This window comes from Syngnathoides biaculeatus, chromosome 1, assembly GCF_019802595.1.
Source record: "Syngnathoides biaculeatus isolate LvHL_M chromosome 1, ASM1980259v1, whole genome shotgun sequence".
Taxonomy (NCBI): Eukaryota; Metazoa; Chordata; class Actinopteri; order Syngnathiformes; family Syngnathidae; genus Syngnathoides; species Syngnathoides biaculeatus.
The window spans coordinates 10,703,505-10,730,260 of NC_084640.1; the positions used below are offsets into that span (position 1 = coordinate 10,703,505).

At 42.2% G+C, this 26,756-nt stretch overlaps 2 protein-coding genes across 2 annotated transcripts; one reads left to right on the forward strand and one right to left on the reverse strand.

The window, feature by feature from the left end:
• Positions 1 to 471: 471 nt before the first annotated feature.
• LOC133498568 (solute carrier family 66 member 2) lies at positions 472 to 20,811 on the reverse strand. Its single transcript, XM_061815578.1, is given in 6 exon segments — positions 472 to 3,472; positions 3,475 to 3,638; positions 10,600 to 10,816; positions 17,538 to 17,588; positions 18,636 to 18,769; positions 19,321 to 20,811. Coding segments are annotated over 6 exon segments (813 nt in total). The 5' UTR covers positions 19,524 to 20,811; the 3' UTR covers positions 472 to 3,428.
• A 160-nt stretch (positions 20,812 to 20,971) lies between these two features.
• Positions 20,972 to 24,541, forward strand: LOC133498573 (heat shock factor-binding protein 1-like protein 1). Its single transcript, XM_061815591.1, has 3 exons — positions 20,972 to 21,225; positions 21,317 to 21,383; positions 22,180 to 24,541. The coding sequence occupies exons 1-3, from the start codon at positions 21,181 to 21,183 to the stop codon at positions 22,293 to 22,295; spliced, it is 228 nt and encodes a 75-aa protein (XP_061671575.1). The 5' UTR covers positions 20,972 to 21,180; the 3' UTR covers positions 22,296 to 24,541.
• The last annotated feature ends 2,215 nt before the right edge of the window (positions 24,542 to 26,756 follow it).

Sequence of the window (26,756 nt, forward strand, 5' to 3'; positions counted from 1 at the left end):
AAATGAAAGTATAGAGTTCGTGCGCCTAAGTCATCAAATCACGTCACTGGCCGGAAGTGCCGGTCAAACAAAGCATTGTTCAATGCTAAGTCGTTTGGAGACGACACGAAAATACGTCTCCCAGAGTTTTGTCCGATACCGTTAAACATTTAGAAAGTGATAATAAATGAAGGTACGTAGAAAAATGAGAGACACTTGGCATAGAGGACCCAGATTTAATGCCAAAGTTGATGTTTTTGCGGATAAGAAATTGGACTGTTAACCCGCTTCCGCTTGTCTTGGAAAACTGGATCTACACGTATATCTGGTGAGTAAGTCGTCGAGATTTACACGGAAGAGTTTGAAAGCGCAGAAAAGTCTGGACGCCTACAAATACTTCGTTGCTGGATCTGTTCTCAATCAAGAATAAATCCCACATAGTGATGGAGCCACTCAAAATTTTTTTCAATACAAAAACCAATATTTGAATAAATGACCCCTGGTTTTACACAAACTCACATTCATTAACTATCATTGGAAAATAAAAAAGACAGCGAGTCAGCTCCTCCGTACACGGAAGTGTGCTGCGGCCACACATTAACCTATGTAAACGTCTGTAAATTACAGACAACCAAGGGTTTATTTTCTTTTTTTAAATACGCATTGGACTCATTTGAGAACAACACATTAAAAAAAAAAAAAGTCTGTCGGGGAGAGTTTTACCGAAGTTTAACGTATGGCAGCAACACGCTTCCGTGTACGTCGGAGACGACTCCCTGTTGTTTTTTTCTTTTTAAACACGTTATTCTCAAATGAGCCAACTTGCCATTATAAATACTTCTTGGTAATTTGAGATTGAGAAGAATAATGGTCGTGCGTATTTTGGTTGGGCACCATCCGTCACGTTTAACAGCCAAAATGCATCGATATGTTCCAGTCTTTTCAGATGGTATTCTATAGAATGACCTCTTTGAATATTTGTCTCGTCTGTTGTAGCAACCAACAGCACAACAAGTCTCGGGCATTGTGTATATTCTGCTCCAGTTCAATGTCCCCCACACTGTCGAGCAGCTCTTTTTGACCGGCAATATGGCGCCGTGACAATCACGTGCGCGAGCTCTACAGTGGCCGCATACATAAGGGCACATAGGGTAAAAAGTGGTCCGTTATGCCATCTTTTGCCAAGTCTATTTGTTCACGCCCATTTTCTTGCACTATAATTAAAAAAACATGTCCTGCATCTTTTACTTTCAGAGTTGTAAAGGGTTTTTTTTTTTCTTCTTCTTCTTCCCCCCCTTCCGCCGAGAGTCTTTTGTGACGTTCCTCCGGTTAAACGTGATCTCTGCGAAAAGCACGTTTGAAGCAACACAAGCACGATTTTTAAAAGAGCTGCTAGGAGAACTTTCGGGGCGGACATCTACTGCTGCTCCTGACTTTGTGTTCAGAACGGCCGACCCAGTTTACATTTGACAGTTCAAGCACAATTCACTTATGTAAGAGTTTCCATCTCCATTTCCACTCGCTTCTACTATGTTTTGGCTCTCATTTTCATATTTGAGGTGAAATAATATCCCTTTAAGCCTTTATAAGAGTATTTCAGAATTGTATTTTATTTTTTTACCCACTGTCTCAAAAAGTTTTTTTGATTGAGCTGAACAGGTTTACAAATGATGTATCTTGATGTGGTATCACAAAAACCTGGCATTTGAACAGGGGTGTGTAGACTTTATAGTTCCACTGTAACATACAAAAAGAAAAAAAAACATGATGAAACCAAATTGTTAGGATCTTAAATACTCTTTCAATAAATGTATATACATTCATAACCAACGATGCAGCAGAGTAACATCTTTACAGGTGGAAAGTCATAAATGACTAATCACAATTTTTTTTTATATATATAAAATTGGCTCGAAGGTAGAGGCAAAGCGCACCTGCATAATACAAGAAAATTCAATACATAATTATTGGTGTGCCTAATTTTGTGCCTGCTATGCAAACAATTCCACAAAATATCTTCACGTCTCCTTTATTTGCTCATTTTTTCCCACTCCAATGTTGGTAATGTTCCAGATGTAAACAAAAGACCGTCTGTGAAAATATATGTAACATAGAATGTTTAAAAAAAAAAAAAGCATATTTTTGGTATAGCATTGAACAAGGTGAATGCAAAACTTTGCCATCTCTATTTTAAACAGATGGTTATAGAAAATAATCATAATTCCGATGGGGAGGAAAACAAACAGAATCAAACTGAGTTCGACTCTGTGGTTCAAAATGAGAACCTGTCGGGTATTCGCACCCGTATGAATTAAAAAAAAAAAAAAAAAAAAAGCTAACATTTTCTAGATAAATACATTTCTGCGGAGGATGTGAGCGGGTTCAGCGAGGAGCCAACATGATTAATAGTGAACAGAGGTTGGAGGCTGAGGGGCGGGCAGGATCTGGCTGATTGGGAAATAATAATAATAATAATTAAATTAAATTATTAATATTTACGTGGGCTGTTCACACTCACTTCCACAGAACAAGAAATGAATTTTCATGTTAGGAAATGAAACATAGCCAGATGAAATGATGTGGACCAGGGGAGTTATGAAACTTGGGGGAGGAGGGAATCAAATGGTCTGGTAGCGTGATGGCTGAGAAGATAAACTTATATGACTTGTAGGTCTTTGACACCTGCGGTGAGCAGAACTCACCGGGCAGTCGATTCATTTGTGGCTCTTCTTTCACACCTCCGGCCATTGCTCTCGGTGGAAATACTTCATTGGGAGGATGGGGGGGTTGAAAGTGGTAAAACGGACACGCATTTCTCCACCGTGTCGAAAAAGAAAAAACATTGGGTGAAACCAAAAAGAGCAAATGCCATTTGATACATTCAGTAACGCATATTAAGTGAATTGAGCGAGCAGCGAGCCGTGTCTGAGGGTGCGTTTTAAGGCAGTGTGTGTGTGTGTGTGTGTGTGTGTAGGGGGGGGCATGCAACAGTCACTCTCCACGTTACTTTGAGTCTGGTTTGCAGAGTTCACTAAACGGAGTACAAAGACTTTCCGTGTGTGCTGCTTTCACACAAACACATGATTGGATTAGTCTCCCGCCCATAAAAAAATAAAATGGAGCTAGGGGGTAAAGGTTTGCGTTAGTGTGGGTTAGGTTTTGAGGTGTAATTGGATGCTTCTAATGCCTCGTGGGACCAGTTTTGAAAATGGACCCTTTTCTTGGCATAAATACACGTCCTCCAAAAGCTGCCACTGTTCTGTTATTTTTTTCCCCCATGTTGCTGCTATGTATCGATCCAGGAATCAATCCAGGAATCATCTGACTTCTGGGGTCGTAACAGAATTTATGCAACTTCCGAAATATTCCAAACCACTTTGGGTTTTCCTTGTAACAACATCTGGAGGCAATGGTGAAGACACCAAGACCATTTCCTGTGAAAGTTCTTCTCAGAGGGCTTTAGCGCTGCCGGTGTGTGACGCGTTGTGCGACACGGCTTCTGTGGGTACACGCTATAATAGTAAACCTGGAACAGGATGGCAAAGTCCACCAGGACCTGCAGCATGCCGCAAGTCCAGAACTGCACGGGCGCCTGGGTGAGCAGGAAGTAGCCCGTTTTGAAGGTGTCACCGCTCGTCCACATCAGCACCATCTTGATGCTGCGAGGAGAAGTCGAGAGGGGACGTGGTGAGTGACACGTTTCAAAAACCGTCCGAGACGCGGGCCGAGACAATCGCCAATCGCATGCTCCTGCATCTCAGCGACAACCCGCCGCCGTCGTTAATTCAAAATCAATCAGCCTTTTCGAGCGAATCCCGAGCTTGACTGACCTCCTCTGACATTTCCCATAACTCACTCACCCTCACACCTCCCAAATTAATATCTCAAAGGACGTATAGACCAAATCACATACGCTAAGCTGACTTTGGATACGAGAGTACAGTGAGAACATGCAAACTCCGAATTCAGAACCACTTGACTGGGAGGCATCCACCCATCCATCCATTTTCTTGGCCGCTTATCCTCACTAGGGTCACGGGGAGTGCTGGAGCCTATCCTAGCTGTCATCGTGCAGGAGGCGGGGTACACCCTGAACTGGTTGCCAGCCAATCACGGGGCACATTGAGCACTCACAATCACACCTAGGGGCAATTTGTAGTGTTTAATTAATGTTGCAAGTTTTTGGGATGTGGGAGGAAACCGGAGTGCCCGGAGGAAACCCACGCAGGCATGGGGAGAACACGCAAACTCCACACAGGAGGGTCGAGGATTGAACCAGCTGAGCCACCATGCCGGAGGCAGACATCCGAACCACTATTCAAACGTGCCCCCAAACCGAATCCGATCAGAGGAAATGCCGATAAATTCCACGATTAGATTGAAAGAATGTAAAGAGTTTTGTGTCAACAAGTAGCTCTCAATGTTTCGGGTTTCAGAAGAAGAATATCAGAATCTTGCTGACTAATGGCTGGTTTTTAAAACGTTATTATTCCTGCCGTTAACGTGCCGAGTCAAGTCTGAAATGATTGCGATGGGTTGATTATTCACAACTGGGATTTTGAAAAATCCACGAACAAATAGCCGGGCTCCGCGCCCATCACGGGTCAATACATTCTATCGTGCATCTCCCGCATGACTGCTTGGATCACTTGATCAACATCCCCACGGGAGAATAATAACAGATGTATGTATGGCGATGCGTGAACCTTAATAGTTTGTTTTTCTAAAAGCTTCTCCGCTCAGCAGGATTCCATTCGACGTGCCTCCCCGCTGATGTCAAAGTGATCAACCGCCGCAATTCCATTAGCCAGACTTATGGATTCACTTTGCCAGCTGGATCCTCTGACTGAACATGCAAAGCCAGTGACTCCTGCAGCGGTATTTGGGGATGCACAAACCCGGCCTTCCATACGGCTTTTTTTTTTTTTAGCTTCCTGTAAAGAATGAATGACGGCTAATCTGGGTGCCTCGTTGTGTCTGCGTCCCAAAATTGAAAGTGTGTGCATCTGCCATGTCAGCCACAAGCTTTGCTGCCAAACCTGCCTTTTGCATTATTCATGCCTCCAGCTTCACCTGAGCCCTTTTCATTTGGAAGACCCGTTTGTGTGAGCCTTGCCATTTATCGCACGCTGGCATCTTCCTCAAGTTTCACACGCTCTGCTTTATTTTAAATATGAGCTCTCATTTCTCTTCGATCTGCCTCTTTCCGCCGTCTATGCACCCGCTCGTCTCCCTTCGTCTCGGCAAGCCCCAGCTCACAGTCGAAGCTTGTTAGCTACGTTCTTTGTCAATCTCCACCTACTCCTTGTCGACTGTGGTCTTGGTTATGAGCACGTCGTCCTGCAAGTAACCGCTAGAGAGGCGGGAATTGTGCATGATCGAGTCCTCCCCCAGCACGCCAACAAAGAGGGCGCCGCGGACGTCGCAAAAACACCGCCTAGGTACTCCTCTGTCTCCTGATCTATGTACTGGCTTTAAAAATTGAAAAAGTTACAAAGTAGGTAAAAAAGAACTCAGGAGGCCCATGTGAGACAGCAAATATTACCAAGAAAGTCATGGAGATAAATGATCGCAACAGCTCCCACTAGATGGTGTCTTGAGATATGAGTTGAACGCAGTCTGTGACAACGTTCTGAACTCAAAACACTAAATTCAAATCGTCCTTCATCAATGAAATGAGATTTATCCATTCTGGCCTCCCCCAAAAAATCCCAACAAAAATGTCTAATAATAATAAAAAAAAAAAAATAGCATTCAATACAAATGTTATCCATCCATCTATTTTATTAGCCGCTTATCCTCACAAGGGTCGCAGGAGTGCTGGAGCCTATTCCAGCTGTCAACAGGCAAGAGGCAGGGTACACCCTGAACTGGTCGCCAGCCAATCGCAGGGCACATCGAGACAAACGGCTGCACTCACAATCACACCTAGGGGCAGTGTAGAGGGTCCAATTAATGTTGCATGTTTTTGGGGTGTGGGATGAAACCGGAGGGGCCGGAGAAAACCCACGCAGCCACGGGGAGAACATGCAAACTCCACAGATGTTAGTCCTGGATCGAACCCGGACCTCAGAGCTGGGAGGCCAACACTTTCCAGCTGAACCACCGTGCCACCAAAACAGAGCAATTGGATCATTAAATAGAACTAAACAATTTGTTCCATCATGATCAGTTCTTCGTGACGCGTTTTGATGTATGCGACTTTGCATGATAATATCATCACGAAGAGACAAAGACTTTCACAACTATTTTAAGTGGCTCGGTAAAATGAAATATTATTGGTCATTTTTTTAGGATGTTTATGGTGTTTTTGCATTGCGTCTTAGCATTAAGATGGCGGAATGCAAAATATGATGCAAGACTTCAACCCTGTGAGAACTGGAAGTGGGTCAGTAGTTGTTATTTTTTAAAAAACTGAAATATTTATATCCTTTTGTGTATTAATTAATAAAGGTTACAATTGTGATGAAATTATTATAACAATTGGGAATAAAACTGGCAGCACAGACTATTATGTTCGAGTTAAAAAAAAAAAAAAACGAACACAACCCCCCCACCCCACCCCATAGTTATGTGCTAAATGAAGCTCCGATGATGTTATCCGGCATAGCTAAGACATGGCTCAACGAGACGAACCTTATAAGGCTGCGTCTTGGACGTCTGGATGTCCCGTCTTCTTGTTTCGTGTTTGTCTTGCAGTTATTTTATGGCCGGCCACTTGGCATCAGTATGCAGCTCTGCCTTTTGCAAGCCTTATAATCATAAGCAGGAGGCTGAAAACTATTAACGTACTTTTTAGATGTCGTCTTTTATGCGACACCAAAAAGCTGTTTACAGTGTCTTTCTGCTGACTCGCACAGAATGGATACGCACGTGTGTGTGTGTGTGTGTGTGTGTGTGTGTGTGAGCGACATCGACGAGGGATAGCAGGACAAAGTCGACCAGGCAATTACGTCTTCACAGGAACTAACAGCGCCGTAAAAATGGCAGGACACCCAACCGCGTGGCCAATTTTAGATTGTCTGTCAAAGCTGGCATTTTTATGCCTTTGTTCTGCGATGCTGGTCTGATGACGACTCGGTAAAGTTCTGCCATTGGAGGTAGCACCGGCCCTGTAACAAAGTTGGGACCACGGCTGCATCCCCTTTCAGACTACCTGTAAAGGATTGCATTTTTTCACATTTTTGGCACATGTAAATGACCCCAAAATGTTGGGTGTGACGTTTCCTATTTCTCCCGGCATATTGTGTTTAAAGCTGAGGTGGCTAAAGTGCTCACTTTTCCTAATTTGGCAAAGTAAGGAGCAGTAAGTAAGAAAAGTCTGGCTCTGAAACTGAAATAATTCTGGATCTCTGTGAAAAACAAGCTTGAGCCTACTCACGGCATATAGTTATTAAATAAACTTAAATATACTGAAAGCTGCCCACATGAGCACAGCGCAATTATACAACCTGACAGGTGGAACAATTTAAACTACAACAGATGGAGCAGTAAAATAAAAAAAAAAATTAAAAAAGCTCCATTACGGAACGTAACATCCTACTCACGTGCATGAGTATTCACGCAAACCTACTTAGCCCCAGACAAATACGAGGATGTCCTCACAGGACATATTGCCTCAACATTGCGCTCCAACATATTTCATTATTTAAAAAAAAAAATATATAGAGCTTTCTCTCGTGTCTCTAACAGTTCAAAAATGTGTGTTTACTGAGAGACAAGTCATGATAATTCATTCAAACCTTCACTCGAGGTAGTCTGACATATCCAACCAATTAGCAAGCTCGCAGCACAAAGTCCGATTAATTAGCAAGCCGGCGCTAGCTGCTTTCCCACATAGAGCAGGCTGTTATGAATAAAGGCACAATGGTTTCCATCTCGCTGTCTGTCTGCTTACTCAATCGCATATACACGCGTTCATTCACTGTTGAACATTCCGCGTGTCTAAACATATGTTCCGCGGTGAAAATAGCACTCTGGATAGGTACAGAAGAGCGCCACGTGGACCTTGAAAAAGCCGAGGTGGAGTAGCCTAGCAACAGCCGTCGACGCTCAACAGGTCGCGCCCGCAGGACAAAGGGAAACAACAACACAATGGCTGATGTTTACACGAGGAAAAAAATGACACTTTGAGAGATTTTCTGCAGACTGCGAAATTACAATTACGTGCACAACCAACCAGTCACGATTTGTCTTTCGAGCTAATTTGAGAGTTTTTCAGTGATCATTTTGAAGAGTTTTTAGGATGCATACAGGAACATCGGATTTTTTTTATCTTCAATGTCGCACCCTGTTGTGTTGCAACATGACAGGCAGCACTGACGTCTACTGGATGGAGTTGTAGGCATAATCAGATGAGGTAGTGCAGGATTTTGTTTTTTGCACAGTTCCGTTAGTCAGTCATTATCACATTTCGTATTATATGTTAGCAATAAATTAGCACATTGTCATTAGAAAACTGTTGACTTTGACCACGTTGTACTTCTTTCTTCTTTTCCTTTCGGCTTGTCCCATTAGGGGTCACCACATTCATGCACATATATTCTGTTTTACTTCGGCTAATCTTCATTCCTCTCCTTTCAAGTGCGTGTCTCCTTCTTTCTAATAGTTCCTCCGCCTGCTCCCTGCTTTCACTGCAGATCACAATGTCCTCTGCGAACATCATGGTCCAAGGGGATTCCCGTCTAACCTCGTCTGTCAGCCTATCCATTACTACCGCAAACAGGAAGGGGCTCAGCGCAGATCCCTGATGCAGTCCAACCTCTACCTCAAATTCTTCTGAGACACCTACGTCACATCTCACCGCTGTTCTGCTGCCCTCATACATGTCTTCCGCCATATTTCTCTGCCACACCAGACTTGCGCATGCAGTCAGTACCACAGTTCCTCTCTTGGTACTCTATCATAGGCTTTCTCTTTGTCGACAAAGACACAATGTAGCTTCTTCTGACCTTCTCTGTAGTTTTCCACAAGCATTCTCAGGGCAAATAATGCATCTGCGGTACTCTTTCTAGGCATGAAACCCTACTGTTGCTCGCATGTTGTACTTTAAATACACAATGTTAATTGTCTTGTAAAAAATCACAAGGTAACAGCATTGCCCTGCAAACTTCCTTTGTTTGGCATCTTCAAAACCTCAGTAATTTATTTAGTTTCATTTAATTTCATTACACCAACACGGTGGTCTATGGGCTAGCAGGCCTCCGTCACATTTCCGGGTTCGAATTGGACTCTGATCCTTCCTGAGTTTGTACATTTCTCCGTGTGTTTTCTCCAGCCACTACGGGTTCCTCTCACATCCCCAAAACATCCATGTTAAGTTTAGTCAAGACCTCAATTGTCCGTAGGTGTCAATCCGGGGGGGAGACTGGTTGTGACTCTAAATGTCCCCTGGGATTGATTGAAGACCACTCCAGAGTGTACCCTCCAGCTGACTCTCACTTCAGTCACCCGTGACACAAATGATAACAAGCACTGTAGAAAACAGATGGCCAGTTTAATTCTACAGGGATTAAAGTTGTGAATTTTAAAATTGTATGACAATTAGGAATGTTCTTATTAATTTAAACATATCCTGAAGAATACGCAACTAAACTATGACTTCTTCGCTCCCTTTTCAGCTTAACCAGATTCAAATCATCCTCTTCCATCTTGTCCTCCGAATCTTACACTCTTTAACTCCAGCAATCTGCGAGTCTTCCCTCATCACATTCAAAAACGACACTATAGATATTATTATAAATGATCTCTGAGATACAATTTAAGACCTGAGTGGTTCATCTCTCGCTTGGCTGACAATAAGGACTGAGAACAGTTGTTGAGCGGCGAGGAAGTTTGTGTGATACAAAATAAAATAAAAGGGAGAAGCAGCGACTATTGAGAGTATTGTGTGTGTGTGTGTAGGGAGCAGCCCAGCGTGGGAGCTGTCATGGCGGGTTAGGTGGCCCGGCAGCCCTGCTGGAGCGCTCTTATCTGACGACTGCAGAGGAGGACCCAGCAGCGGCTGAGGGACACACACACACACACACACACACACACACACACACACACACACACACACACACACACACACACACCACACACACACACACACACTGTGCGAAAGCTTTTCATCTGCCTCGTAGACGTCCCACATTGACTTATCTTCCCTCTCGTTCCTCTCCATCTTCAATGTCGCTCTCTATCATATTGCTTTCCCACCCCAATATCCATTCATCACGACAACAGAGTACGTTTCCGTCGGCGACGTGTTTATGGCTCGGAAAGGTCGAAATGTTCAGTTTAGTGGAGCAATAAAAGCCAAACTAACGAGCATTTTTTTTTAGCAATCAGGAGATTATTGCCTCGATGAACAGATCAAACAGAATCTCTAGTGAAATAACTCTATTGAGGTCTGTTCGGTTACCCCGAGGCTGTGAAAAATAAACATTTTATGTGGCGAGGTCTTAATTTCCTGTAGTAGCTACAAAGTAGGGATGTCCTAACTTTTTCTACTGAGGGGCACATACAGAAAAATGGGACGGAAAGAAAAGACGAATTCACCTTGTGTTTATGAAACATTCTCAACCAAGTGAACATAATAAAAGCTAAAAGTCGATAGTCCATTTCCGGGGCCCTCACCTCATGCCTTCCGTGGACTTGTTCTGGTAGTTGCAGTAGAGCTGCGGCGTTCCCAGCATGGCCTCGCTGAAGACGGCCAGGAAGCCCAGCGTCTCCACGAACACGGCCGAGTCCAGCAGCACGTACGTGATGTAGGCCGCCGTCAGCGTGAACGCCGCCACGCACTGCACGTAGTCCAGAAAGCGGCTCCACGACCAGAAGTGGCTCCAGTCGAAGTCTAAAAGTAAGACAGATAAAAGTCTGACACGCGATGCGGCTGCCACGTCGTTAGGCACACCTGCACAATCGGATGAGATGCAATGATTGAAAATTCTGATATTAATGCTCACTTTTGATTGACACCGTCATAGAGTTATTCATTTAACAATCTATTTATTATTGTGGTGGAACTACCTCACACATGGGTGCTTTTTGTATTTTGGTTGTTGTCACTGCGAACAATCTTAAATATTGATTGAAATGAATAAAAACACAATCATTTCTCAGATTTTAAGGGCACTTTTTTTGTAATTGTCTTTTTGGATTGTGCAAGTGTACCTATGAACCTATTTTCCCTCAAAGAGTTAAATTAGAATTATGCATTATTAGGAAGAATGCAAATGATTCAAATCAAATTATCTAACAAAAAAAACTAATGATCTGGACAATTCCAGGTTGAGCTATATAGAGCTCGTGCACGTGACGTCACCATTTTCACGGTGCTATTCTTCTCAATCTCAAATTCCCAAGAAGTATTTTAAATGCAAAGTTGGGTCATTTGAGAACAATGCATTTAAAAAACAAACAAAAAAAAAAACAACGGAGTCGTCTCCAACGTACACAGAAGCGTGTTGCGGCCACACGTTAAACTTCGGTAAACCTTTCCCAGAGAGATGTTATTTTATTTTTTTAAATATGTATTGTTCTCAAACGAGTCCAATGCATATTTAAAAAAAGAAAATAAACCGTCGGTCACACAGAGGTTTACGTAGGTCAACCTGTGGCCGCAACACGCTTCCGTTTACGGGGGTTGAAGCCTATCCCGGCGGTTTATTTTCTTTTTTTTTTTTTTTAAATACGCATTGGACTCATTTGAGAACAATGCATATTAAAAAAAAAAAAAGAGAAGTTTACCGAAGTTCAATGTGTGGCCACACCACGCTTCCGTGTACGAAGAGCTGGCTCGCTGTCTTTTACTTTTTCCCAATCATAATGAATGTGATTTTGTGTAAAACCAGGGGTCATTTATTTAAATATTGGTAGTGGCTCCATCACTATGTGGGATTTATTCTTGATTGAGAGCAGATCCACCAACGAAGTATTTGTACACGTCCAGGCTTTTCTACGCTTTCATACTCTTCCGTGTAAATCTCGACGACTTACCAGATCCATGCGTAGATCCAGTAGTGCAAGACAAGTGGAAGCGGGTTAACAGTCCAATTTCTTATTGGCGAAAACATCGACTTCGGCATTAAATATGGGTCCACTATGCAAAGTGTCTCTCATTTTTCCACATACCTTTGTTTATTATCACCTTCTAAATGTTTAACGGTGTCGGACAAAACTCCGGGAGACGCATTTTCGTGTCGTCTCCAACCGACTTAGCATTGAACAATGCTTTGTTTGACCGTCACTTCCGGCCTGTGACGTGATTTGATGACGTAGGTGGACGAGCTCTAGAAAAAGATCCCAATTCGTTTTTTTCTAAGCCTTTACAAGTGAGTCTTAGTGAGAAAATAAGCTTCTTTTTTTAGTCAAATGAATTAACACAGACAAAAAAAGGCTCCACACTTGAGCTGTGAATCTTCACACAATGTATTTAAAGAGATATAAATAAATAAAAAAAGAACTACAGTATTTGAGGCTGCCACACATTGGCATCTCCCACTTTGTTACTTTGTGAGGAGGAATAAAGTCGATGAAGAGGACGCCGAGGGGGTTGATGATAACGTTGGAGGGGGTCTGCCCGCGCCGCATTAGCTGGGGTGAGAACGTGGACACTAATGAATGATTTAAAGCGCCCGTGTTGTGCCTTCGTGTCACTCGCGAGAGAGCTCCTACTCGGAACAAATGACGCGATGGCGATTCCGAGCACAGCGCCGGCTTCCGTTAACGATTAACAGTCATCAAGTGCTTATATTGAGGCCGCATGAGAAGCTGATGATGATGGGAAATAGCGTTTCGCAAGCACGCCAACTTCACGGTTTTAATGATCCGTCGACTATTTGTTTTGCGGCAGAGATTGAACAGTTATCACAAAACTCATATCTCCTGCGGGATTTTTTTCTTCTTCTTTTGTACAAGGATCAAAAGCAATAACGTGGATTCATCTAATTACAGAAGTGAGGTTCTTTTCAAACACAAAAACCCGCTGGAGAATTCATTAGGTACACATGCTAATGAGTTCCAATACAAGAAAGTTATTAAAAAAAAATAAATGTTGCAAGTACAATCAGATTTTAGTGATATTCCGCAACAGAACAATCCTAAACATTTCAAGCTTCATCTGCCGGATCTGATTGGTCACTGCACCGCTTCGGACCTCAAATGCATGTAACAACAGCCATACATCCACTTTCTACGCCGCCTGTCCTCACAAGGCCACCGCTGAGCGCTTACAACCAACAAACAAATAAATGAAAAAATGAGGGGGAAGAAAACAGCTCACCAACAGCTTTTATCTTGAAAAATGCTGAATCACTTGCTAAGTACTATTATATATCGTAGCTAACAAAAAAAGTTGCCTTGTTTGGGCTCTTAATTTGCTCAACCCTCCACACTTTTTGGTGGAAAACAGTTAGTGTGAATATTTTTTTCCAGAAAGAAACAAATAGCCATAAACTTTGTGGCTTTGTGGCGATAATAAAAATCTCTCCATTGGGCGTACGCACTGAAGTGAAATACAGACAAAGACGTCAAAGTTGTTGTCTTGTCTTCACCTCTTGATCAGCCAAAATCACAAGTGGGAAAGGCAGCAACGTTTTCTGACATTTTGAGGTTATTATTGAATGAAAAACGCTTTCATCAGGCAATTAATGCAGAGCGCTCGTGACATTTAGATGACATTTCTAAATGAATACGCTCGGCGTAAGCCGCCCTGTTTAAGGAAAATGCAACACTTCATCCCAGATGAAAAAAGTCAAAAGGTATTTCATAAATGTGATTTGAATCAAACCAGAGTCAGCGAACCCGAGGGTCCAAAAATGTACCCAGTGCCAAACTCACTGGGAAAACCAAACACAAGGTGCTAACTGGTCTCCGTGACTTTTTGGATCAGCCCATCCTTCAAGCTCTGCTGGTGTTTGTTTAGCTGTGCAGCTCAGCCGGCCTCAGAGGAGAGTGCGAGCACGGGCCAAGTGGCACCGGCCGCGCAGCTCTGATAAAAACCCGAATGACCCAACGGCGGGACGATGAGACCGAGCTCGCTTTGCAACACTTGATGCTGTCGTGATCCTAATGTGATATGCAATGTGGAAAACAGCTAAACTGACCCCAAAGCACAGAACAAACGTCACCTACTTACAATATTCCATCACACTTTGCACAAATAGTGGCAGGGGGCATTTATTTACTCAACCATAAATGGGGGAAGGCCATTTTAAGAATAACAGCTGCTTCAGTGCTGCTGTTTTGGTTAGCAATTAAATTCAGCAGGAAATTACTTAATATCTAAACTAAACTACGCACACAATCATAAGGGAGGCACCATTTGAGAAACTACGTGGCGAGGGTGCCAAATTCTGGTGAATAACAACTGTGAAAAACCAAATGTATTCAAATCTGCCAACTAAACTTTAAGCAACACCAGCACAAAACAAAACAAAACAAAACAAAACAAAGTGTTGTGCAAGCAAAGTTGAGCCAAAAAAAAAACACACACACACACACAAACTTTCTCCTTCTCTTCCTCAGAGCTGGGGCATCAGATTAAAATTACAGTCGCCAAAAAACGCTTCCTACGGTGGCCAAAAAGATTTCAGATTTGCCATCATGTCGAGCTGGATTACATATTAAAAAGAAAGAGGTCGGAGCGGGACATTCCACTTGAAGTTTAAACAATGCTTGCTCCTATGAGAGAAGCAGGGACAATATTGTTACATTTAGAACCATAATAAGAAAAGATTAGGGCGCTCCCCCCCATACCCCCCCCAAACAAAGCTTTCACCCCCCCCCCCCATTGACAGTGACTAATGGGCTTTCAACACCCATTAAAAAAAAAAAAAAAAAAAAAGAAACAGGACCATTACTGCATTGCGACGATACTTATCTATTAGTGGGATTTATGTTTTTTTTTTTTTTTTTTTTTTTTAAATTGGGAGTAGGGGTGTGGTGGGGGTGTTGTTACTTTTTATTTTCTGTTGCTGTTACAAAAGGGTAACAATGATGGCAATGGCCAAAGTGTTACGTAAATAGTTTAACAGATGTATTTTCTGTCTTTTTTCAAAACAATAACAATGCAACTACATAATTCATTTAGCCAAAATATTAGAAGTTGGCATTTTACCCTAAATTCTTAATGTTTGTGCGAGAAGACGTACGGTTAAGAGGCTTTGTGATAGCAATGTGTTGACACGAGAAGAAATTCATTCACACACACACCCCCCCCCCTTTTTTTTTTTTAATTAAAATCTCTTGAGCGGCACGATGGATCAGCTTGGTAAAGCGTTGCCCGCACAGGTCTGAGGTCCCGGGTTCGATCCCGGCCCCGCCTGTGTGGAGTTTGCATGCTCTCACCGTGCCTGCGTGGGTTTTCTCCGGGCACTCCTGTTTCCTTCCCCATCCCAAAAACATGCAATATTAATTGGACACTCTGAATTGCCCCTTGGTGTGATTGTGACTGTTTGTCTCTATGTGCCCTACGATTGGCTGGCGACCAGTTCAGGGTGTACCCCGCCTCCTGCCCAATGACAGCTGGAATCAGCTCCAGCACCCTTGTGAGGATAAGTGGCTAAGAAAATGGATGGATGGAAATCTCTTGATATGATTGCATCATTAGTATCAGACTTTTCAATGTTTGCCAAGGTTATCAAATAACTAAATACATCTTCAAAACCCTTTTAATCGCCACAATGATTGGCAGCAGCCTGCCCTGCATAAAACCGACGTGAAAACGACACAGTCAACAGTGGAGGGCAGTATGGACAAAAGAGTCGAGCCACCTATTGTTTCATTTTCTACAAAACTTGCCCACATTACATGGTAAGATGGAGGATCTGCCTTTTTTTAATTATGGGTCTCCAGCCAATCGCTGGGTAAATTAGGACAAGCAGAAGGATCCACATGCACACAATGCAACCAAAGGGAGACCATGTAAACCGCATGCAGGAAAGCCAGGATTTGAACCCCCAACTCAGAGCTGTGAAGCAGATGACGTCACCACTCTTCTATCATACATACTGCCCAGTCCTCATCTACAGTCAAAAGTTGGACAAATAATCAGTTTGAAATGCTCCCAGCCGTTGTAATATGATACTGCACATCCTTATTAAGATGTGCAAGAAAGTAACGTGATTAAACGTCTGCCTCGCTGTTTGCTTGCAAATGTCAAGCTGTTTGGATAGAAGGACCTGGTGTTATAATGCCAACGTGCTGCTGGTGCCGTGGGGAGCACAATTATATGAAGCGCGCTGTGATTAGGGCTTACAAGACGAGAAAAGAAGGTGTGCAATCAGGGCAACGACACGGGCGGAGAATGCGTCCCGCTGACTCGGGAAAATTACATCTGACACCGTTCGTCATCTGAATTTTTCCTCCCATTTCTGTTAAAGAAGCCTGAGCCAGTATCCTGGGAGTGATCACACATACTGCCCAAGTGGACTAATGGATAAGGCACTGGCCTCCTAAGGCAGGGATTGTGGGTTCGACTCCCATCCGCGGAGCACGTCTCTATTGATTAAATCCCTTCAGGCGACAAGAGTCCGATAGACAAATCTGTTCCTTCACCGACATGGCAAAGAAAGATTTGAATATATTACGCAACAAATATGCATGAGGCCAAGTGGCTTGGGTTTTAGGAGATCCAACGAGTGATCAATGAGCGCCATCGCGTGGTCACACGGGAAATTGCAGCTTCGTCTGTACCGATAACGAAAGCCATTCATTCACAAGAAACATCTCACAGGGCAAAATATTAAGTACCTCCTGCAATCGGATGAAATCAAATTCAACATTCTTCCGTTACAGAGAAATAGAGAAAAAGCATTTAAAAATCGGATTCAGCTAAACTTCTTTTTAGAGAGTATTCAAGGAAAAGAATTACATAATAATGAGAATCACATCAAAATATTACCAAGTAAAAATTAAATGTCCTGGAAAAAGTAATCTTACACACACACACAAAACTTATAGAATAACAACCTCATAAATAATGTGGAAGAAAAAAAGAAGCAAGTCTTGAAAAAAAAATTACATGAGAATTACAGTAGTCATTTCTAGAGAATAAATTAATTTTCCCCCTTGAAAAATGCATTTGTAATTTTATGAGAATAAGATTGAAATGTTATTTAATGATGGCTGCTGATATCAGACAGTTGGCTTTCGTTTGTGGCAATTTTGACATTCATTCGTGAAATTACATGGAGTTTTTTGCTGTTATAACATCGGGACTTTTTAAGTTCCATTCGATCGCAAATATAAAGATACACTTGAGGACTAGAGTATACAAGATTAGATATGAACATGCACCACATTGAAGGCCAGAGAGTCCATGCCAGCCATTAAAAATCATTCAAACCAATAAAAATATGAAGCATAAATTCAGGGGCAGGTTTTGTGCGAGGCAGCATGCAGCGTGCAATGAAAAGGAAGTGACGGCTGCACAGGACGTGTGGGTGAGCAAGATGCTGTCAGTGGCCGTTAGTCAGCGTTAGTGATGGCCGGAGCTGATGGCAAAGCGTGGGAAAAGGCGGGCCAGATGAGCTGATGATGGGATGGCGGACATATGTAAACGGAGTACATACCCAGAAAAAGCCTCTTAGGGATTCGGAACTCCTCGTCCTTAATGTCCGAGGCTACAGACGGAAAATAAATACACACGTGAGGAAAAGAAGAGGAAGAAGAAGAAGAAGAAGAAGAGCTTGGATTGGATGAGGTGTCCAACCGACAAACAAAAATTCTGACCAAGTTATTCACTTGGGCGTTGGGCTAGAGAGCGGCAAAGAAGTACTTGCTGCTATAGAGGGAAAAAAAAATAAAATAAAAGAGAATCTGACACGAGAGGGACCGTTGACATGTCAGCGGGAGAGAACTGATCAATGCAAAGCTTTTCGACAGACATTTCCATCAACCTATTTTTCCCTTCATCAAATGATTCAATTATTTGATGAATTGTTTCCGGCCTGAATTGATGCCCCCCCCCCACGAAAAAGCTTAGAAATGCCTATACGAGCCACTAGATGGCGGGAAAGCACAACATTGTTTATTTCAATAAGGCTAAGGCCTGAATGACACATCCCAAAAACATGTAAATTACAGACTTTAAATCGCCCCTAGGTGTGATTTTCATTGCGACTGTTTGTCTCTATGTGCACTGCGGTTAGCTGGCAAGCGGGTCAGGTTGTACCCCGCCTCCCGTCCGATGTTAGCTGGGATAGGCTCCAGCATTCCTGCGACCCTTGTGAGGATAACCGGAAAAGAAAATGAATGGATGGATAATTGTCAGACGATACGTATAATAGTTATTATGATTTTTATACAGCAAAGCTTCCATTTTTTTATTAGTATGCTGTAGCTCTATTTTATCCCGAGTGCATCAAATCCTGATTGTCATGAGACACGCCAACACAAACACACACATGCACACGCGCGCGCACACCATGTGACTTGACTCACATGATGCATTCAACCCCCGATTACTAAACCGCTTATGTAAACAAAAGCCTCCAAAGCAAATAATACAGTGGTTTGGCTTCAAGCACATTTCTGCATGACTACTGCTGCTTAATAGACATAAATAATTTTTTTTTTTTTTAGGTATGTCAACTATTCCCACACGGACTACAGCAAGCATTTGGTGTAGTCTGCCACTCAATTTTAAAATGAAAATAATAATTTCTGACCTAGGAAGGCACGCCTTTTGGTGTTGAGCTCGGCGTTCACCCGGACGTTGGTGCACAGGTTGAGCATGGCCAGCATGGTCGCGATCATGATGATGCTCTGCCACAGCAGCAGCGTCTCAAAGTAGTGGCCGAATCTGACGGGGGAGAAACGGGAACATTTCACAAACGGGGCTTGAACGCGTATCAAGGCGTACCAGATGCCATCAAGAGGGTCTGAAGATGATTTATTTAAAAGACAAAGAGTTCAATATCCAAGGTGGAATGATTTTGTGAAAGCTGAAAAGGAGTCGATATCCAATCTGATCAATTTGTCAACTCCATTTCTAGCTACTCCTTTATAGTGTTTATTATTGTTCATATGCATTACACACTTATTTTTCATATGTTTGGTGTTGTGGTGAACGATCATTAGTCTTGCATAATTCATTCATACATCAATTTTCTATAGCACTTATCACCACGAGAATGTTTTTGTGTCCAGTATTATAGTTGCCAAGCATTACGTTAAATAAATTATTTGTCAATGTAGTTTGGTGAAGTGGGGCACCAGCATTATAGTTAGTCACAAACCAAACGAGGATTTTCTCACTGTTATTGTGTATTATTGTTTATACAATATGTGGTACATCCTTAAATGTCTTGAGACTGCAGTTTGGGTGATGTGCTGTTAGTATTAGCCTTGTACCTGAAGAGGATTCGCAGGATGTTGGCCACCAGCAGGACCAAGCACACGTAAGTTGAGAAGCCTTCGGCGTTCTGCGTGCGCCGGATGTCCCGGTACTGGGGGATGTAGGGAACCACCCCGCCGAACATCATGGCCCCGGCCGCCACCCACGACACCAGCCAGTTGAAGGCGCTGACTATCTGCTCGAGCGCTTCGTCTTCCATGGCGAGCTGAGGCTCAACCGCTCGCTTGACGCCGCTTATCCGGGAAACGCAGACACGTCTGCCGCGAAGCCTTAATGCCACGCCATCACTAAGCTTCCATAGGACGTCAGACAACACACTGACCTCACGTTACGTTATAAAAAAAATGGGTCAGAACATCGATGCAGTAGTTTCAATAGTATCGCTTCTATTTGTGCAGTGGACAAAGGGGCTGCTGAGGCTAAAAACTAGCATTTATTTAGACCCCACTGTTTTGCCCCCAGTGTCGGCTACGTAAGACTTTTACAAAGGCGGCATTTGACTCACATGTCAAGTGGTCCCAGTATCACTAAAGTCGCGTTTGGGTGTCTTTAGAATTGAAAATATGTTTGGTTAAATTGTAATTTTTAGCGAGAAGTACTTTGACAAGACTACCGACGCCCCGGGGATCGTTTGGATTCTGACTTTACGACCGCGATTTCCAATGTACGGCATAAGTCACTTCCATGACCGAAGATGTTTGACTCAGTCAAGATAATTACTGCTCTTTGTGTTGCTGCGCGAAAAGAAATAGGCGTTTATAAATGTAACCATTCAACGCTTTTAGTCCAAGTCAACAATTAGTCATGTTTCATTTATTATCATAAATTTATTAAGGACTACTGACACTTTAACAAAACCCTAGAAAACGCTTTTAGCAAGCAGTATTTCGTTGCCATGTCATTTGTCGTTTTTATGAACAAAGATGTTTTACTAATTTAAGATAGTTATTGCTTCACTTTTATCACTTTGCCGCAATAAAATTGAAAAAAAAAAAACACGCATTTCTAAGTGTACAAATCAAATCAACATATTGAAAGTAAAAAGTTATCCGTGATTAAATTTGCAATATTACTATGACTTTTGGAATAAACTGGAAAAGGTTAATACAGCAATGAAGATTTGTGTCACAGCGTATTAAGCGTTGTGTAGTGTGTTCTGGAAATTTCATAGTACAAAATAAACCTCTGTTTAATAGGTTTCCCGAATGGATTACATTTAGATTAAAAAAAAAACTCACTGCTAAAGATGAATTATCGTTATATAACAGCTATCATCTGTCACGGCAACGCACATAATCTCTTATATAACACGCTAAAGATTTAAAGCGTCTGCGTAGCCCTGCCAAATTATCATAATTATATTTTTCGATATTCCAGTGAGTCGAGAGTTAACAGAAATTTGCTGTCTTGTGTAAATATGAACAAAACAATGACTCACCGCGGGAAAGCGCTCAAAAAGTACATTTACGTTACCAATAAGAGTGGACAACCTTCACAATAAAAAATACATTTTCAGGAAACATATTTGAAGCTCATTGGAGATTTATTTTAACGTGTATATATGCTTATATATTGGATAAAGTTCACACTTGAGAGGTGAATTTGGAAAACTATTACACGTTTAACGTTGTAATCACCCGGTGTTTCACTAGAAAACTTTTATTTTGAAATACAAACTGCGTAAAGAGGAAGTAGCCCTACTTTAGACACGCGAGCTGAAGTTGAATCAAAGTTACCGATGGCTCGCAGCTAACGCTAGTGATGGTCCACTTTCTCCTTTATTTATATGAAATTAAAAAGGGCGTTTGGTGGAGGTATACAACACGCGGAGCGGTGAGCGAAACGCCTGCTGAACAATGTCAAAAACGGAGTGCAAAGCAGCCGAAGAGATGACACAAGCGGTAAGTTATAATGTCGTATCTTTTTTTTTTTTTTTTGAGGACGGGCTGGCCACAAGTATGATTTCATTTTTGTTTTTATTTTTTTCTTCAGATGGAAGAAACTATGCGGCGATTACAGGAACGTTTTCAAGCCATCTCCGAACATTTGGAAGTGAAAAATATCCTTTCGAAGTTTGCTTTTGTTTGCTCTTTTGGGGCAATGCTGAAGTCTGCGTTTTACGACTGATTCGTGCGTCGTTTTCCCAAAATAAAAATCCAATTGAAAGCAATCCATCCATCCATTTTCTGACCCGCTTATCCTCACAAGGGTCCCGGGAGTGCTGCAGCCTATACCAGTTATCATCAATCACAAAGCACATAGAGACTGACAACAATTGCCCTCACAATCACAACTAAGGGCGAAGGGGACCTACAAACGCCACACTGGTGGAGCAGGGATTCGAACCCTGGTCCTCAGAACTGTGAGCCCAACATTCTAACCAGTTTACCACTGTCCCAAGATCCAGTTCCTACCACTAAACGTGTAGCTAGCCCATTAAGAGCATATTTGAGAACCATTCCTAACACTTTCCAAGTTTCTCAAAATTCCAAATTTTGCACGACAAGATTCTCAAATGAACCTTTTTTTTTTAAAAAAAACATATTTTGTCATTGCACATTTCCCAACTGATTGGTGTCATTCTGACGTTAAAAAGGAATGAACTCACGATGCTGAGGCTTCCACTGTATTTGTGATAGTTCACAAATTACCTCGTAAAGTCGTACACCAAAACCGTTGGTAAACTGAGGACCCATGTCTAAAAAAAAATCCTGTACATCTGGGTGGTGCGTTTGGGAATTTTCATTCAGGCGTCACAAAATAAAAACTCAACCTTTTTAACCTCCCACCCCCGCATTATTTTTCCATTTGTTTTTGAGAAAGTGAGAAGGTTTCGATCCCTTGACGAAAAGCACTAGACGAGATGGGAACACGAATCAGCGGTCTGGAGGAAAACGTGACGGAGCTCATGTCGCAAGCCGCCGCGGACGATCAATCCATTTCCAAGGAGGCCGACCTTCTCTCTCAATAGATTCCACGTCGCAAAACCCCAAAGAGAACACAACTACACGGATGTAGCTAAAAATGTATTAAATGCCAAACAAAAACACACTTCTTCACTACCTCTATGCAGCATTTAAAATGTTTTGTTATCATTGAATAACGTACAGTATTTGGTGCACGATACTGAAACTGCAAACTTTTGACACTTTAAAACAAAATGCCTTTGATATGCTTCTTTTTTTTTTTTTTTTTAAGGGTGAGCAATACGAGAACCACACGGTCTCAAAATGTTTTTGAAAAATAAAAAGTAAAATAGTTATACAGGTGCATCCCAATGAATTTTGAATAGAACTCAAAGATATATCATTCAAATCAGTACGAATTACCTGTCACCTCAAAAAAGGAAACTAGTAGGTTACAAGTCATTGTGCACACAGTATTTTTGCAATCTGTTTATGAAATTAACTTTTTAAATTCAACTACCAAAGGCAACTTATTGAAATGCACCTGTATACAGTATCTGAAATAAAGTTTTTTAAAAAATTCATGAAAATGAATCTAATGAAGTCTTCGGTGAATCTATGCAAGTTCCATCATTTTTCCCCAAACAGTTATCCTTTCCTTTTGTTTTATGAAATTGCCAAAATATGCAAATAAATTTCCTTATAAACATGCTGTACGGTCTATTTAAAAAAAAAAAAAACTGGTGCATTGGCGCCCTCTAGTGGTACCAGCAGCTCGCCGCAGTTTTGCTTCCCGCTGTCCATGGTGCTGATTTTGTTTTTCCACATTTGTAGAAAAATCCAATTTTAATTTCAGCATCCGCGTTCAAATTACATTTCCCCGTTCAATAAAGTTATTAATGTATATCCCATACTTCCTGTCAATAATATTTGCGCTGTACAAATGTTTTTAATGAAAACATGAAAATGTAAAAAATTATACAGTGCCATTTAGTATTTGTGTACTGATGCGTGCCGTTCAGGGGTGCGGCCGAGTGTGTCATCATCCGGGTTGATGGGTAAATTCAACGTGATCATTTGTTCCTTGTACGTGTTGTCATTTTTTTTTTTCAGTAAACCGCTGAAATTACTGTACAACGGCAATTATGTTCCTTGCCTTGTCCACGTGCGAGGGCATTGTAGTACTTTTGTTTTCCCCTTCACTCCAGAGGTGGCGTATCTGCAGTTCGCTCAGAATTTAGAAATCTAAAAAAAAAATCGACCATGTGACTGCTTGTTAGTACTAAAAATAAAACTCGTGGGCGCTAATAAACCAAAGGTACCATTGTGAAGTCAAGGTAAGCGTAGTTACAGTGGGTGTCCTGTAGATGTCAGTATTTATCAAAGCTACATAGTACATTTATGTGTCCACAGACGGATGTTTGTGTACTTCAGAGAGTAAAACTAAAACACTCACTATCACAGCTGCCAGGATGCTGCTCGTCGGCTCTGTTGCTATGGTAACCACAACTGTGGCTTAGTCTCTAGAGTTGTTCTTTTTATTATTATTTTTTTTTTGAACAGGGTCTATGGGTGTTTCTGTTCTGAAGTGAAGGGATTGTGAGCACAACGGACACCGGCAACAGTACACAACACCGTGAAGTGGCGAGTGGGTGTTTGTTGATGGGAGGCTGAGAGCTTCAACCTTGCAGGTCCTCTCTACCGGGTCGGATGGGTCACTCTTTGCTCCCCATTGGGGGGAGCACTTCAGACGTGTGTGGATGTGTGTGTGTTTGCCTCTTTCAGCCTCTTTTCTTATAATACTTTGACCCTATTCACTTAGCTGTTGAAGTACAATGTAAATGTGCTTGTCGTCTCAAGTGCCTGCCTCGCGGTTCCCATTCGCACGTGGAATCCATACACGCAGTCTGTACTGTATGTCTGCCATAACTCAATTTACGTCTAAGTGTAAAAGTTAAATTTCACAAAAAACATGTAACATTAAAACACAAAATCTCACCTTGTAAAACAGTGTTGTTGATTTTTATTTTCTACAGCTCCCCACTTTTAGAGTACCACTCAAGAAAAGACCCGCACTATTGCTTTGTTGGGGCGAATGATCCAATTAAATGATTCAATATAATGTGGTGCATAAAAAAACGGACATTTGTACCTGATTAAAACTTTAAAAGCAAACCGTTCTTAAAGATGAAATGGCAAAGCGTTGCACTAAAAAGTTGAAGACATCTGAACTGTACTTTTTTAAATGTGTGCCACTACATCAGGGTTGCTCAATGCGTCGATCGCGGGACGGCACACCATTTTTTTTGTTTTAAATTGTACCACTGTTGCAGTCTCTTCACAGATATTCTGCATTGCACGCAAAAACAAAATAATCCAATGCAAATTGAAAGTATAACATACAGCTATTCAGTTTGTGGCATTTTGCAATGTGATTCAATGAGTGACGGAAGACTGGTTGTTACATCCAATGGCACAATTCACATACGTACTGTAAAAAATGAAAAGAAAAAGCCACTGGTTTCTTTTAGGCAGCACACGGAACTTACTCTAACAACGACCACTGCTCCACCACACTCTCTTTTTCTGAGTTTACCTTACCCCCCGCTCCCCGCACTCTTAAAGACTCATAATTACAAATGTTATAGTACTTACGCAGCTCATCAATTTGTTTTATAATGACGGTGTCCACCATCGCTACATTAGTTAGCAAGACAGTCTGGGCAACGTAGAGCAAAGACGAGCGAGACATGCTGCTGATGTTTATTTTCGATCTTAATGGAGAAAGTTAAAAAAAAAAAGAGGAATGCTGTTGTTTTAAGATGCAATGACTGTCTGAGTATGTGAATAATCGAAGAAAAAAATGGTTAAACTGGACGAGATTTTCTCTTTTCCGAGTGGGAAAGGTCTGGTTTGAATCCAAAGTAGAAAGTGCAGGATGAGATGGTGTGTCATTTTAAAATTCCACCATGGCACAGCCTGATCCAGGATGAAAGCACAGACAATACAGTGCACAAAAAGCTAATTCTGTATTTTAAATATAGGAGGCAACATAACATTAACCTTAAAACAGTTTGGGAGCATCATCATCATCCCCCCCACCTCGTCGGTAGCTCACGAGAGGCTGGCTGCTTGGAAAGTAGATCTTGGGGTAAACAAAAGTCTGAGCACCCCTGCACCACTACTTACGGAGCTCAGTTTTGGAGAAAACCCACATTGTGCCGAGGCCCCACACAATAACCGATCGGTACCATTTCCAGTACACTCTTCATGCAGAGGACCAACTTCAGTGAAAAAAGATCTACCCATGTAGCCATCTAAAGGAGAAGGTGTAAAGAGGCGACACACACGCATGCATATATATATATATATATATATCTATATCTATATATATATATATAGATATAGATATATATATATATATATTTGGGGGGGGGGGGGCTCCCGAGTGCTCCCGACCACCTGAGGCTCTTTGATACCTGGTGTGCTTTAATCTGCCGTGCCGCTGCCCACTTTGAAGTGAAAATCCCTGTTACCTTTCATTTTCGCTCGCTCTCACCACACACACACATACACACGCACGCACGCACGCATACACACGACCCGCCATCTGTTATCTTTGTCACCGTAAATTCATCCAGAAACGCCAGACCCTCATTCATACATTCTATTTTATTCCATTGTGCCGGCGGCAACCTGCGTCTAAATTTAGCCCCGCAGTTATTTCAGGGCCGTGATAGCATACATCATCTTCAGTTCCCCTCTCATATATTTCCTTCGACGGGAATAGAAATTTCTTTTGGCGGGGAGGGCGTTTCAGGCCTTGGAGATGTTTGGGTGGAGAACACTAGTTTAACCTCTCAAACTAAGATATACATACAAATTATGCTCATTTATTTCCCATAACAAACACGGTTACAGGTGTTACGCCGCATTTAGTTAAATGCGCATATATTGGATTTAAAATGCAAAGAATTTTCAATGCAGCGTGGGTAAAAGATGCCTGCAGCAAGAAGAACTGAGGCAAATATCATTGATACATATTTAGAATGCATAATCAAGATGCGACCAAATAAAATTACATGGCCTACCAAGCATTTTAGGGCTGAAGTGATTCAGCGAATAACTCGTATCATTAAGTCTGTCCATCCATTTTCTTAGCCGCTTATCCTCACAAGGGTCGCGGGGAGTGCTGGAGCCTATCCCAGCTGTCACCGGGCAGGAGGCGGGGTACACCTTGAACCGGTTGCCAGCCAATCGCAGGGCACATAGAGACAAACAGCCGCACTCACAATCACACCTCTGGGCAATTTAGGGTGTCTAATGAATGTTACATATTTTTTTGGGATGTGGGAGGAAACCGGAGTTGCCGGAGAAAACCCACAGAGGCACGAGGAGGACATGCAAACTCCACACAGGCAGGTCCGGGATTGAACCCGGGACCTCAGAACTGCGAGGCCGACGCTTTACCAGCTGATCCGCCTATCGTTAAATCACACAAAAAAATTAAAAATAAAACAGCATGC

What these genes read in the sequence shown, in the direction of transcription:
- LOC133498573 (XM_061815591.1), top strand. Translation starts at nt 21,181, where the DNA reads ATGTCAAAAACGGAGTGCAAAGCAGCCGAAGAGATGACACAAGCG. An exon ending in CCGAAGAGATGACACAAGCG is followed by an intron (nt 21,226 to 21,316) that starts GTAAGTTATAAT and finishes TTTTTTCTTCAG; the next exon opens with ATGGAAGAAACTATGCGGCG. An exon ending in CGAACATTTGGAAGTGAAAA is followed by an intron (nt 21,384 to 22,179) that starts ATATCCTTTCGA and finishes GACGAAAAGCAC; the next exon opens with TAGACGAGATGGGAACACGA.